The sequence below is a fragment of the Bufo bufo genome, chromosome 3, assembly GCF_905171765.1.
Source record: "Bufo bufo chromosome 3, aBufBuf1.1, whole genome shotgun sequence".
In the NCBI taxonomy this organism is placed as follows: Eukaryota; Metazoa; Chordata; class Amphibia; order Anura; family Bufonidae; genus Bufo; species Bufo bufo.
The window spans coordinates 390,545,508-390,558,692 of NC_053391.1; the positions used below are offsets into that span (position 1 = coordinate 390,545,508).

General features: G+C 48.1%; 1 protein-coding gene across 1 annotated transcript in view; it reads right to left on the reverse strand.

The window, feature by feature from the left end:
• TLCD3A (TLC domain containing 3A) overlaps positions 1–12,360 on the reverse strand; it is a 53,284-nt gene extending 40,924 nt beyond the window's left edge. The window contains exon 1 of the mRNA XM_040421947.1: positions 12,209–12,360. Coding sequence (XP_040277881.1) covers positions 12,209–12,330 — 122 coding nt within the window. The 5' untranslated portion in view covers positions 12,331–12,360. The remainder of the gene's footprint in view (positions 1–12,208) is intronic.
• Between the last annotated feature and the right edge of the window lie 825 nt (positions 12,361–13,185).

The window sequence follows — 13,185 nt, forward strand, 5'->3', positions numbered from 1 at the left end:
ATCAGTGTGGGGGAAAAACTCCACACTAAACACAGGATGGAAGGGGAACAGTAACTGGGCCTGGAAACTAGGGAAGGAACAGGTCACCTCCTAAACAACCCTAATCCGGGCCCTGACTACCTATCAATATGAATAGGCCTTGAAGGTAGGAATATTCATATGCTGGATACCTAGTCCCTTGTATCCCTATAAGGCCCTGGAATGAGGTTAGGACCAGAGACAACCCATTCCTCCCCAGATGGACGAATGGAAGTCTCTGTCTAAGGCCCAGATACAAACAACAGGGAATATAACAAACACAAAACAATAACTCCAGATAAGCCAGATTTTTGTGATAAGTGAATACCGTGATCGGATGAATCGCCCCTTCCAACCAATGACGCCATTCCTCAAAAGCCAATTTAATGGCCAGCAACTCTCTCTTACCCACATCATAATTTTTCTCAGCAGAGAATAGTTTTTTCAAGAAAAATGCACATGGTCACCATTTACCAGGTAATGGGCCCTGTGACAAAACTGCTCCTACCTCCACCTCGGATGCGTCCACTTCCACAATAAACGGTTGTGACACATCTGGCTGCACCAATATGGGAGCCGAAGAGAAGCATTCCTTAATCGCAGAAAAGGCTTGCAACGCCGAATCCGACCATACGGAGACATCTGTCCCTTTCTTAGTCATGTCCGTTAAGGGTTTTACTATTGTCAAATAATTCTTAATAAATTTTTGGTAATAGTTGGTGAATCCTAAAAACCGAGCCCTTTCTTCAAACTCTCGGCAATATATTCTCTCATGGCCTGCCTTTCAGGTTCAGAAAGATTATACAACCTAGATTTAGTCAATTTAGCCCCGGGAATAAGATTGACAACTAAATAATCACACCCACTCTCTCGCTCTTGTCCCCAGAGGAGTGTGGACGCAACTTAAAGTACCTTTTGCACGCTCACCTAAACCGAATAAAATTATCACTCCCATCCGGGAGAGCAACTTTAGGTTCAGGACAGGTCAGGTAACCACTACTAGGATCAGCCAACAGTGGTCTGCATCTGTCAGACGGTCGTGCGGAGGTCATCCACCTCCAGAGACAGGCCCTGTAGCTGTCTGGTCAGTGCAGCGATAACATCCATGGCTGAACTGATACAGACAACAAAATGACGGTTATTCGGCGGTTTATAATGTCACGATCAGTGTGGGGGATAAACTCCACACTAAACACAGGATGGAAGGGCAACAGTAACTGGGCCTGGAAACTAGGGAAGGAACAGGTCACCTCCTAAACAACCCTAATCCGGGCCCTGACTACCTATCAATATAAATAGACCTTGAAGGTAGGAATATTCATATGCTGGATACCTAGGCCCTTATATCCCTATAAGGCCCTGGAATGAGGTTAGGACCAGAGACAACCCATTCCTCCCCAGATGGACGAATGGCAGTCTCTGTCTCAGGCCCAGATACAAACAACAGGGAATATAACAAACACAAAACAATAAGAAAAGACAAGACTTATCTGAAAGTAGAAAACTGGCAACTCCAGAAGCACCACAGAGTACAACCAACCAGCTAGTTAGAAGGCAGGAAGAAAATCTATAAACCGCACCTCCAAGAGTGAGAAGCTGCTACTTATGGGAAAGGCAAATCACCAACAAGCAACACTTGAAGCAAGGGGTGTGGCATCCACCAAAACACAGACACAATAAGATCCACAGGGAACTTGTCAATTTAACCCACGAGTTGCCAGTCTCTCCGATCTCTTGGTACCTGCCACGGAAACGTCCGTGACAGTTGGCATTCCTGTCGCATTTTTGTATATAATGTTCTTAATGTCATTAACAGAGCATTGCCGTCAGTGTACTATATGCTTATTGGATCTCACCCCTAATGAGAAATGACATACATGTACACCACCTACCACAGAATCACCTACATCACTGTGACAGCCATGTCTGTGCAATCACCGCTGGTGCCTGACCAGCTGGGATCAGAGAGGAAGCCAATCCTGATTGTTTAAACCCTTAGATATCACAGCGAGGAGAGACCATGACATCTAAGAGGTTTGACACAGTGGTTGGTACCAATGAAAACATCAACTCATCCTACACAAAAGAAAAACGTCACACAGCTTCAGCGGTGGAAAAATAAAACCGCTCACCCTTTTCAAGTTGTCTATACAGTTGTATCTGGTGTTGGGGAAGAAGATCTTTTTATTTTAACTAAGCAACATCTCCATTCAATAAGGGAGCAACGCTGGATGACACCCTCTCTCGGAGATCTAATGATGTCACCCTTTAATAAAAGGGCTATGTTTAATTTGAGGGGAAGGGGGATTTTTGTAACAGTCTAGAATGAATAACTAAGATATACAGGTGGTGTATATGAATGACCATTACGTACAGGCGGTGTATATGAATGAACATGACGTACAGGCAGTGTATATAAATGAACCTGATGTACAGGCGATGTCTATGAATGACCATGACATACAGACAGTGTATATAAATGAACATGATGTACAGGCGATGTCTATGAATGACCATGACATACAGGCAGTGTATATAAATGAACATGATGTACAGGCGATGTCTATGAATGACCATGACATACAGGCAGTGTATATACAGTAAATGAACATGATGTACAGGCGATGTCTATGAATGACTATGACATACAGGAGGTGTATATGAATGAACATGATGTACAGGCAGTGTAGTGTATATGAATGAACGTGATGTACAGGCGGCGTATATGAATGAACGTGACGAACAGGCGGCGTATATGAATGAACTTGACGTACAGGCGGTGTACATGAATGAATGTGATGTACAGGCGGCATACATGAATGAATGTGACATACAGGCAGTGTATATGAATGAATGTGACATACAGGTGGCATACATGAATGAACTTGTACAGGCACATTCATTCATATACACCGCCTGTACGCCAAGTTTATTCATGTATGCCGCCTGTACATCACATTCATTCATATACACTGCCTGTTACGTCATCTTCATTCATATACACTGCCTGTATGTTACCTTCATTCATATACACCTCCTGTATGTTACCTTCATTCATATACACCGGTGTATATGAATTAATGTGACGTACAGGTGGTGTATATGAATGAACGTGACGTACAGGCGGTGTATATGAATGAAGGTGACATACAGGTGGTGTATATGAATGAAGGTGACATACAGGCAGTGTATATGAATGAAGGTGACATACAGGCGGTGTATATGAATGAAGGTGACGTACAGGCGGTGTATATAAATGAACGTGATGTACAGGCGGTGTATATGAATGAACGTGATGTACAGGCGATGTATATGAATGAACATGACGTACAGGCGGTGTATATGAATTAACATAACATACAGACGGTGTATATGAAAGAAAGTGACGTACAGGCAGTGTATATGAATTAACTTAACGTACAGGCGGTGTATATGAATGAACGTAACGTATAGATGGTGTATATGAATGAACGTAACGTACAGGCGGTGTATATGAATGAACGTAATGTATAGGCGGTATATATGAATGAACGTAATGTACAGGCGGTGTGTATAAAGGAACGTAACATACAGGCGGTGTATATGAATGAACGTAACGTATAGATGGTGTATATGAATGAACGTAATGTACAGGTGGTGTATATGAATGAAGGTGACATACAGGCGGTGTATATGAATGAAGGTGACGTTCAGGCGGTGTATATAAATGAACTTAACGTACAGGCGGTGTATATGAATGAACGTAACGTATAGATGGTGTATATGAATGAATGTAACGTACAGGCGGTGTATATGAATGAACGTAACGTACAGGCGGTGTATATGAATGAACGTAGCGTATAGGCGGTGTATATGAATGAACGTAAAGTACAGGCGGTGTATATGAATGAACGTAACTAGGGATGTCCCGATACCGGGCATTTGCACGAGTACATGTACTCGTGCAAATGTCCCCGATACCACTGCCGATACCTGTGCCGCTTCTATGTGTCTGTGTCCGTCCGCGGCCTGCCCCTGCATCTCGCACAGCAAATACAGCTTCAGAGGCAGCAGCAGGCAGTGTAATAGGAGCCTACAGTGGAAGCTAGCCCCGCCCCTCCCCGCCCTCCAAGCAATCAGGCAACCAGCACTGACTCACAGCACAGGGAGCGTAGTGCAGGGACTCAGAGAATCGTCTGAGAGTTTATTAGTTATGAGTCACAGACCGTGTCACCGAGTCCGTGCCAGACTTCCTGCTCTGTGGCTCCCTGTAAGTCCGTCCGGGGGAAGGGGGGGCATTATTAGCATAGCATGTAGTGGAGCTGTGTGTGTACAGGGTGCATGTAGCAGAGCAGGAAGTCTGGCAGGGACTCGGTGACAGTCTCTGACTCATTCGATTCTTTTAACTAATAAACTCTCAGACGATTCTCTGAGTCCCTGCAATAACTATACATTGTAATTACATCAGTCTGCTCCACTGCATTCACTGCAGCAGAGCTGTGTTTGCCAGGAGCGAGTCCCTCTAAAGGTGATAGTGTCTGTCTTCTACGGCCCTGGTCCTTCCCTTCCTGCCTGCAAGCTGCACATTGATCTCTAAAAGCAGGCATTAGGGCAAGAAGAAATATACATTACTGTATGATGGCCACAAGACTATTATACTGAGGAGGGGAGGGGCTTCAAAAATTGCTGTCCTGACTCCTTACAGTAGCGTCTCCTTGTGGCCGCCCCATAAAGTGTAACGTCTCCTTGTGGCTGCCCCCATACAGTATAACGTCTCCTTGTGGCTGCCCCCCATACAGTATAACGTCTCCTTGTGGCTGCCCCCATACAGTATAACGTCTCCTTGTGGCTGCCCCCATACAGTATAACGTCTCCTTGTGGCTGACCCCATACAGTATAACGTCTCCTTGTGGCTGCCCCCATACAGTATAACGTCTCCTTGTGGCTGACCCCATACAGTATAGCGTCTCCTTGTTGCCGCCCCATACAGTGTAACGTCTCCTTGTGGCCGCCCCATACAGTTGACGTCTCCTTGTGGCCGCCCCATACAGTATAACATCTCCTTGTAGCTGCCCCCCATACAGTATAATGTCTCCTTGTAGCTGCCCCCCATACAGTATAATGTCTCCTTGTGGCTGACCCCATACAGTGTAACGTCTCCTTGTGGCTGCCCCCATACAGTGTAACGTCTCCTTGTGGCTGCCCCCATACAGTATAACGTCTCCTTGTGGCTGCCCCCATACAGTATAACGTCTCCTTGTGGCTGCCCCCATACAGTGTAACGTCTTCTTGTGGCTGCCACATACAGTATAACGTCTCCTTGTGGCTGCCCCCATACAGTATAATGTCTCCTTGTGGCCCCCATACAGTATAATGTCTCCTTGTGGCTGACCCCATACAGTGTAACGTCTCCTTGTGGCTGCCCCCATACAGTATAACGTCTCCTTGTGGCTGCCCCCATACAGTATAACGTCTCCTTGTCGCTGCCCCCATACAGTATAACGTCTCTTTGTGGCTGACCCCATACAGTATAACGTCTCCTTGTGGCCGCCCCATAAAGTGTAACGTCTCCTTGTGGCTGCCCCCATACAGTATAACGTCTCCTTGTGGCTGCCCCCATACAGTATAACGTCTCCTTGTGGCTGCCCCCATACATTGTAACGTCTCCTTGTAGCTGCCTCCATACAGTATAACGTCTCCTTGTGGCTGCCCCCATACAGTATAATGTCTCCTTGTGGCTGCCCCATACAGTATAACGTCTCCTTGTGGCTGCCCCCATACAGTATAACGTCTCCTTGTGGTTGCCCCCATACAGTATAATGTCTCCTTGTGGCTGCCCCCATATAGTACAATGTCTCCTTGTGGCTGCCCCCATACAGTATAACGTCTCCTTGTGGCTGCCCTCATACAGTATAACGTCTCCTTGTGGCTGCCCCCATACAGTATAACGTCTCCTTGTGGCTGCCCCCATACAGTATAACGTCTCCTTGTGGCTGCCCCCATACAGTGTAACGTCTCCTTGTGGCTGCCCCCATACAGTGTAACGTCTCCTTGTGGCCGCCCCATACAGTATAACGTCTCCTTGTGGCTGCCCCCATACAGTATAACGTCTCCTTGTGGCTGCCCCCATACAGTGTAACGTCTCCTTGTAGCTGCCCCCATACAGTATAACGTCTCCTTGTGGCTGCCCCCATACAGTATAACATCTCCTTGTAGCTGCCCCCCATACAGTATAATGTCTCCTTGTAGCTGCCCCCCATACAGTATAATGTCTCCTTGTGGCTGACCCCATACAGTGTAACGTCTCCTTGTGGCTGCCCCCATACAGTGTAACGTCTCCTTGTGGCTGCCCCCATACAGTATAACATTTCCTTGTAGCTGCCCCCCATACAGTATAATGTCTCCTTGTAGCTGCCCCCCATACAGTATAATGTCTCCTTGTGGCTGACCCCATACAGTGGAACGTCTCCTTGTGGCTGCCCCCATACAGTATAACGTCTCCTTGTGGCCGCCCCATACAGTATAACGTCTCCTTGTGGCCGCCCCATACAGTATAACATCTCCTTGTAGCTGCCCCCCATACAGTATAATGTCTCCTTGTAGCTGCCCCCCATACAGTGTAACGTCTCCTTGTGGCTGCCCCCATACAGTATAACGTCTCCTTGTGGCTGCCCCCATACAGTATAACGTCTCCTTGTGGCTGCCCCCATACAGTGTAACGTCTCCTTGTGGCCGCCCCATACAGTATAACATCTCCTTGTAGCTGCCCCCCATACAGTATAATATCTCCTTGTGGCTGACCCCATACAGTGTAACGTCTCCTTGTGGCTGCCCCCATACAGTATAACGTCTCCTTGTGGCTGCCCCCATACAGTATAACGTCTCCTTGTCGCTGCCCCTATACAGTATAACGTCTCTTTGTGGCTGACCCCATACAGTATAACGTCTCCTTGTGGCTGCCCCCATACAGTGTAACGTCTCCTTGTGGCTGCCCCCATACAGTATAACGTCTCCTTGTGGCTGCCCCCATACAGTATAACGTCTCTTTGTGGCTGACCCCATACAGTATAACGTCTCCTTGTGGCTGCCCCTATACAGTATAACGTCTCTTTGTGGCTGACCCCATACAGTATAACGTCTCCTTGTGGCCGCCCCATACAGTATAACGTCTCCTTGTGGCCGCCCCATACAGTATAACATCTCCTTGTAGCTGCCCCCCATACAGTATAATGTCTCCTTGTAGCTGCCCCCCATACAGTATAATGTCTCCTTGTGGCTGACCCCATACAGTGGAACGTCTCCTTGTGGCTGCCCCCATACAGTGTAACGTCTCCTTGTGGCTGCCCCCATACAGTATAACGTCTCCTTGTGGCTGCCCCCATACAGTATAACGTCTCCTTGTGGCTGCCCCCATACAGTGTAACGTCTCCTTGTCGCTGCCCCCATACAGTATAACGTCTCTTTGTGGCTGACCCCATACAGTATAACGTCTCCTTGTGGCCGCCCCATAAAGTGTAACGTCTCCTTGTGGCTGCCCCCATACAGTATAACGTCTCCTTGTGGCTGCCCCCATACAGTATAACGTCTCCTTGTGGCTGCCCCCATACAGTGTAACGTCTCCTTGTGGCTGCCCCCATACAGTGTAACGTCTCCTTGTGGCTGCCCCCATACAGTATAACGTCTCCTTGTGGCTGCCCCCATACAGTATAACGTCTCCTTGTGGCTGCCCCCATACAGTATAACGTCTCCTTGTGGCTGCCCCCATACAGTATAACGTCTCCTTGTGGCTGCCCCCATACAGTGTAACGTCTCCTTGTGGCTGCCCCCATACAGTGTAACGTCTCCTTGTGGCTGACCCCATACAGTATAACGTCTCCTTGTGGCTGCCCCCATACAGTGTAACGTCTCCTTGTGGCTGACCCCATACAGTATAACGTCTCCTTGTGGCTGCCCCATACAGTATAACGTCTCCTTGTGGCTGCCCCCATACAGTATAACGTCTCTTTGTGGCTGACCCCATACAGTATAACGTCTCCTTGTGGCTGCCCCTATACAGTATAACGTCTCCTTGTGGCTGACCCCATACAGTATAACGTCTCCTTGTGGCTGCCCCATACAGTATAATGTCTCCTTGTGGCTGACCCCATACAGTATAACGTCTCCTTGTGGCTGCCCCCATACAGTGTAACGTCTCCTTGTGGCTGCCCCCATACAGTATAACGTCTCCTTGTGGCTGCCCCCATACAGTGTAACGTCTCCTTGTGGCTGCCCCCATACAGTGTAACGTCTCCTTGTGGCCGCCCCATACAGTATAACGTCTCCTTGTGGCTGCCCCCATACAGTGTAACGTCTCCTTGTGGCCGCCCCATACAGTATAACGTCTCCTTGTGGCCGCCCCATACAGTATAACATCTCCTTGTAGCTGCCCCCCATACAGTATAATGTCTCCTTGTAGCTGCCCCCCATACAGTATAATGTCTCCTTGTGGCTGACCCCATACAGTATAACGTCTCCTTGTGGCTGCCCCCATACAGTATAACGTCTCCTTGTGGCTGCCCCCATACAGTGTAACGTCTCCTTGTGGCTGCCCCCATACAGTGTAACGTCTCCTTGTGGCTGACCCCATACAGTATAACGTCTCCTTGTGGCTGCCCCCATACAGTGTAACGTCTCCTTGTGGCTGACCCCATACAGTATAACGTCTCCTTGTGGCTGCCCCATACAGTATAACGTCTCCTTGTGGCTGCCCCCATACAGTATAACGTCTCTTTGTGGCTGACCCCATACAGTATAACGTCTCCTTGTGGCTGCCCCTATACAGTATAACGTCTCTTTGTGGCTGACCCCATACAGTATAACGTCTCCTTGTGGCTGCCCCATACAGTATAATGTCTCCTTGTGGCTGACCCCATACAGTATAACGTCTCCTTGTGGCTGCCCCCATACAGTGTAACGTCTCCTTGTGGCTGCCCCCATACAGTATAACGTCTCCTTGTGGCTGCCCCCATACAGTGTAACGTCTCCTTGTGGCTGCCCCCATACAGTGTAACGTCTCCTTGTGGCCGCCCCATACAGTATAACGTCTCCTTGTGGCCGCCCCATACAGTATAACATCTCCTTGTAGCTGCCCCCCATACAGTATAATGTCTCCTTGTAGCTGCCCCCCATACAGTATAATGTCTCCTTGTGGCTGACCCCATACAGTGGAACGTCTCCTTGTGGCTGCCCCCATACAGTGTAACGTCTCCTTGTGGCTGCCCCCATACAGTATAACATCTCCTTGTAGCTGCCCCCCATACAGTATAATGTCTCCTTGTAGCTGCCACCCATACAGTATAATGTCTCCTTGTGGCTGACCCCATACAGTGGAACGTCTCCTTGTGGCTGCCCCCATACAGTATAACGTCTCCTTGTGGCTGCCCCCATACAGTATAACGTCTCCTTGTGGCTGCCCCCATACAGTGTAACGTCTCCTTGTGGCTGCCCCCATACAGTGTAACGTCTCCTTGTGGCTGCCCCCATACAGTGTAACGTCTCCTTGTGGCCGCCCCATACAGTATAACGTCTCCTTGTGGCCGCCCCATACAGTATAACATCTCCTTGTAGCTGCCCCCCATACAGTATAATGTCTCCTTGTAGCTGCCCCCCATACAGTGTAACGTCTCCTTGTGGCTGCCCCCATACAGTGTAACGTCTCCTTGTGGCCGCCCCATACAGTATAACATCTCCTTGTAGCTGCCCCCCATACAGTATAATGTCTCCTTGTGGCTGACCCCATACAGTGTAACGTCTCCTTGTGGCTGCCCCCATACAGTATAACGTCTCCTTGTGGTTGCCCCCATACAGTATAACGTCTCCTTGTCGCTGCCCCCATACAGTATAACGTCTCTTTGTGGCGGACCCCATACAGTATAACGTCTCCTTGTGGCTGCCCCCATACAGTGTAACGTCTCCTTGTGGCTGCCCCCATACAGTATAACATCTCCTTGTGGCTGCCCCCATACAGTATAACGTCTCCTTGTGGCTGCCCCCATACAGTATAACGTCTCTTTGTGGCTGACCCCATACAGTATAACGTCTCCTTGTGGCTGCCCCTATACAGTATAACGTCTCTTTGTGGCTGACCCCATACAGTATAACGTCTCCTTGTGGCTGCCCCATACAGTATAACGTCTCCTTGTGGCTGCCCCTATACAGTATAATGTCTCCTTGTGGCTGATCCCATACAGTATAACGTCTCCTTGTGGCTGCCCCCATACAGTGTAACGTCTCCTTGTGGCTGCCCCCATACAGTATAACATCTCTTTGTGGCTGACCCCATACAGTATAACGTCTCCTTGTGGCTGCCCCCATACAGTGTAACGTCTCCTTGTGGCTGCCCCCATACAGTATAACGTCTCCTTGTGGCTGCCCCCATACATTATAACGTCTCTTTGTGGCTGACCCCATACAGTATAACGTCTCCTTGTGGCTGCCCCTATACAGTATAACGTCTCTTTGTGGCTGACCCCATACAGTATAACGTCTCCTTGTGGCTGCCCCATACAGTATAATGTCTCCTTGTGGCTGACCCCATACAGTATAACGTCTCCTTGTGGCTGCCCCCATACAGTATAACGTCTCCTTGTGGCTGCCCCCATACAGTATAACGTCTCTTTGTGGCCCCCATACAGTATAATGTCTCCTTGGAATGTTATAGTTCTGTTTTTGGGCCTTTTGGTTGGTCAGTGGTCAGAAAATACATGTGTGTGTATTTTATTGTTAAAATTAGTATCGGTAATTGGCATCGGTGAGTACTTAAATAAAAGTATCGGTATTCGTACTCAGTCTTAAAAAAATGGTATCGGGACATCCCTAAACGTAACATACAGGCAGTGTATATGAATCAACGTGACCTACAGGCGGTGTATATGAATGAACTTAACGTACAGGCGGTGTATATGAATGAACGTAACGTATAGATGGTGTATATAAATGAACGTGACGTACAGGCAGTGTATATGAATGAAGGTGACGTTCAGGCGGTGTATATGAATGAACGTGATGTACAGGCGGTGTATATGAATGAACGTAACGTACAGGCGGTGTATATGAATGAACGTAACGTACAGGCGGTGTATCTGAATGAACGTGACGTACAGGCGGTGTATATGAATGAACGTGACGTACAGGCGGTGTATATGAATGAACGTGACGTACAGGCGGTGTATATGAATGAACGTGACGTACAGGCGGTGCATATGAATGAACGTGACGTACAGGCGGTGCATATGAATGAACATGACGTACAGGCGGTGTATATGAAAGAACGTAACGTACAGGCGGTGTATATGAATGAACGTAACGTACAGGCGGTGTATATGAATGAATGTGACATACAGGCGGCATACATGAATGAACTTGACATACAGGCGGTGTATATGAATGAACGTGACGTACAGGCGGTGTATATGAATGAACGTGACGTACAGGCAGTGTATATGAATGAATGTGACATACAGATAGTGTATATGAATGAATGTGACATACAGATAGTGTATATGAATGAACGTGACGTACAGGTGGTGTATATGAATGAACGTAACGTACAGGCGGTGTATATGAATGAACGTAACGTACAGGCGGTGTATATGAATGAATGTGACATACAGGCGGCATACATGAATGAACGTGACGTACAGGCGGTGTATATGAATGAACGTGACGTACAGGCAGTGTATATGAATGAATGTGACATACAGATAGTGTATATGAATGAACGTGACGTACAGGCGGTGTATATGAATGAACGTAACGTACAGGCGGTGTATATGAATGAACGTAACGTACAGGCGGTGTATATGAATGAACGTAACATACAGGCGGTGTATATGAATGAACGTAACGTACAGGCGGTGTATATGAATGAACGTAACGTACAGGCGGTGTATATGAATGAACGTAACGTACAGGCGGTGTATATGAATGAAGGTGACATACAGGCGGCATACATGAATGAACTTGACGTACAGGTGGTGTACACGGATGAACATTCTGAGTTATGTGGGTATGTGTGCAGCGCTGTGTCCTGGGAAATGAAGCAGGATGCTGGGGGTGATGAGCAGCAGTGTGACAGGCCCTCCTCCATCTCTTCCAAGTCCCAGCTGAATAACATTACAAGCTCCAGATGTGTAGCCACTGGGGAGACAGATGTTTCGTCACAGTCCCTTACCTGGAGCTGAAGAGCGAGTATTCCGCCTCTACCCACCCCGGCAGGACCCTGCGGGCACAGCGGTTACATAGCTGGTAAAGTCCGGGGAAGAAGAGAAATCCGGCGGCCAAGACGTGCCACATCGTGCCCACTATCACCTCGTCTAATGCCCAAGTCCGGGAGCCGCCTGCCAACACTAAAGCCCGCCCACATTACGTCACTAGCGTCTAACACCGCTCATAGGTATCATTTGGCACGCCCCAAAGATGTCATTGGCCAACCTCCGGCCTCAGTCACGAAGGCCACGCCCTCTCGCCGAATTCACTGTGATCCGAAGCATCGTTCCACAGCGCTGCGGAATGGAAGTAGTTAATGATGGTGAAGGGCTTCATGGCTGGAGTCTGGAAGCTTTATACAGAGGCGATGGGCTGAGGAGAGAAGTAGAGAAAGGGCATGGAATCCAGTGTAGAGTGTAGAGGGATTATGCAGGAGCATGGAAGTTAATGGTTAGTGGGTTCAAATTAGAGCTCCAAGAATGACAAGCCACATAATCTGCACATGATCAGATTTTTAAGCACCTAGCTCCAATCTGTGGTATGTGGGAAGGACATAAAAGACTCAAAACAAATATTGTTTAGCCACATGAAACCTGAAAAATCTGATCAAGTCGTGTAGCATAATTGTGTGATGCCTACAGTTCGTCGAGGTTCCAGTTATTGCCACTTGGGCAGAATCCTTGAACTGAGAGACCTTGGTTTATCACTCTGGCAGATCACTGTGGGCCTAGGCTGAGATGCACTGTTCAACGCTACGTGTCCCAGTGTTTGGAAGAGCAAAGACGAACTGAAATGACAGCAAGTGGTGCACAGAGGTGAACGTCTGCATGGATGGATCATCTGGTTAGAAGAATGCCTTGTAGTGATGTATTCTGTACTGCAAGTGAAATTGGACGTCACATCACAAGTCGACGTGGCAAATACTGTCTACACAAACCATCA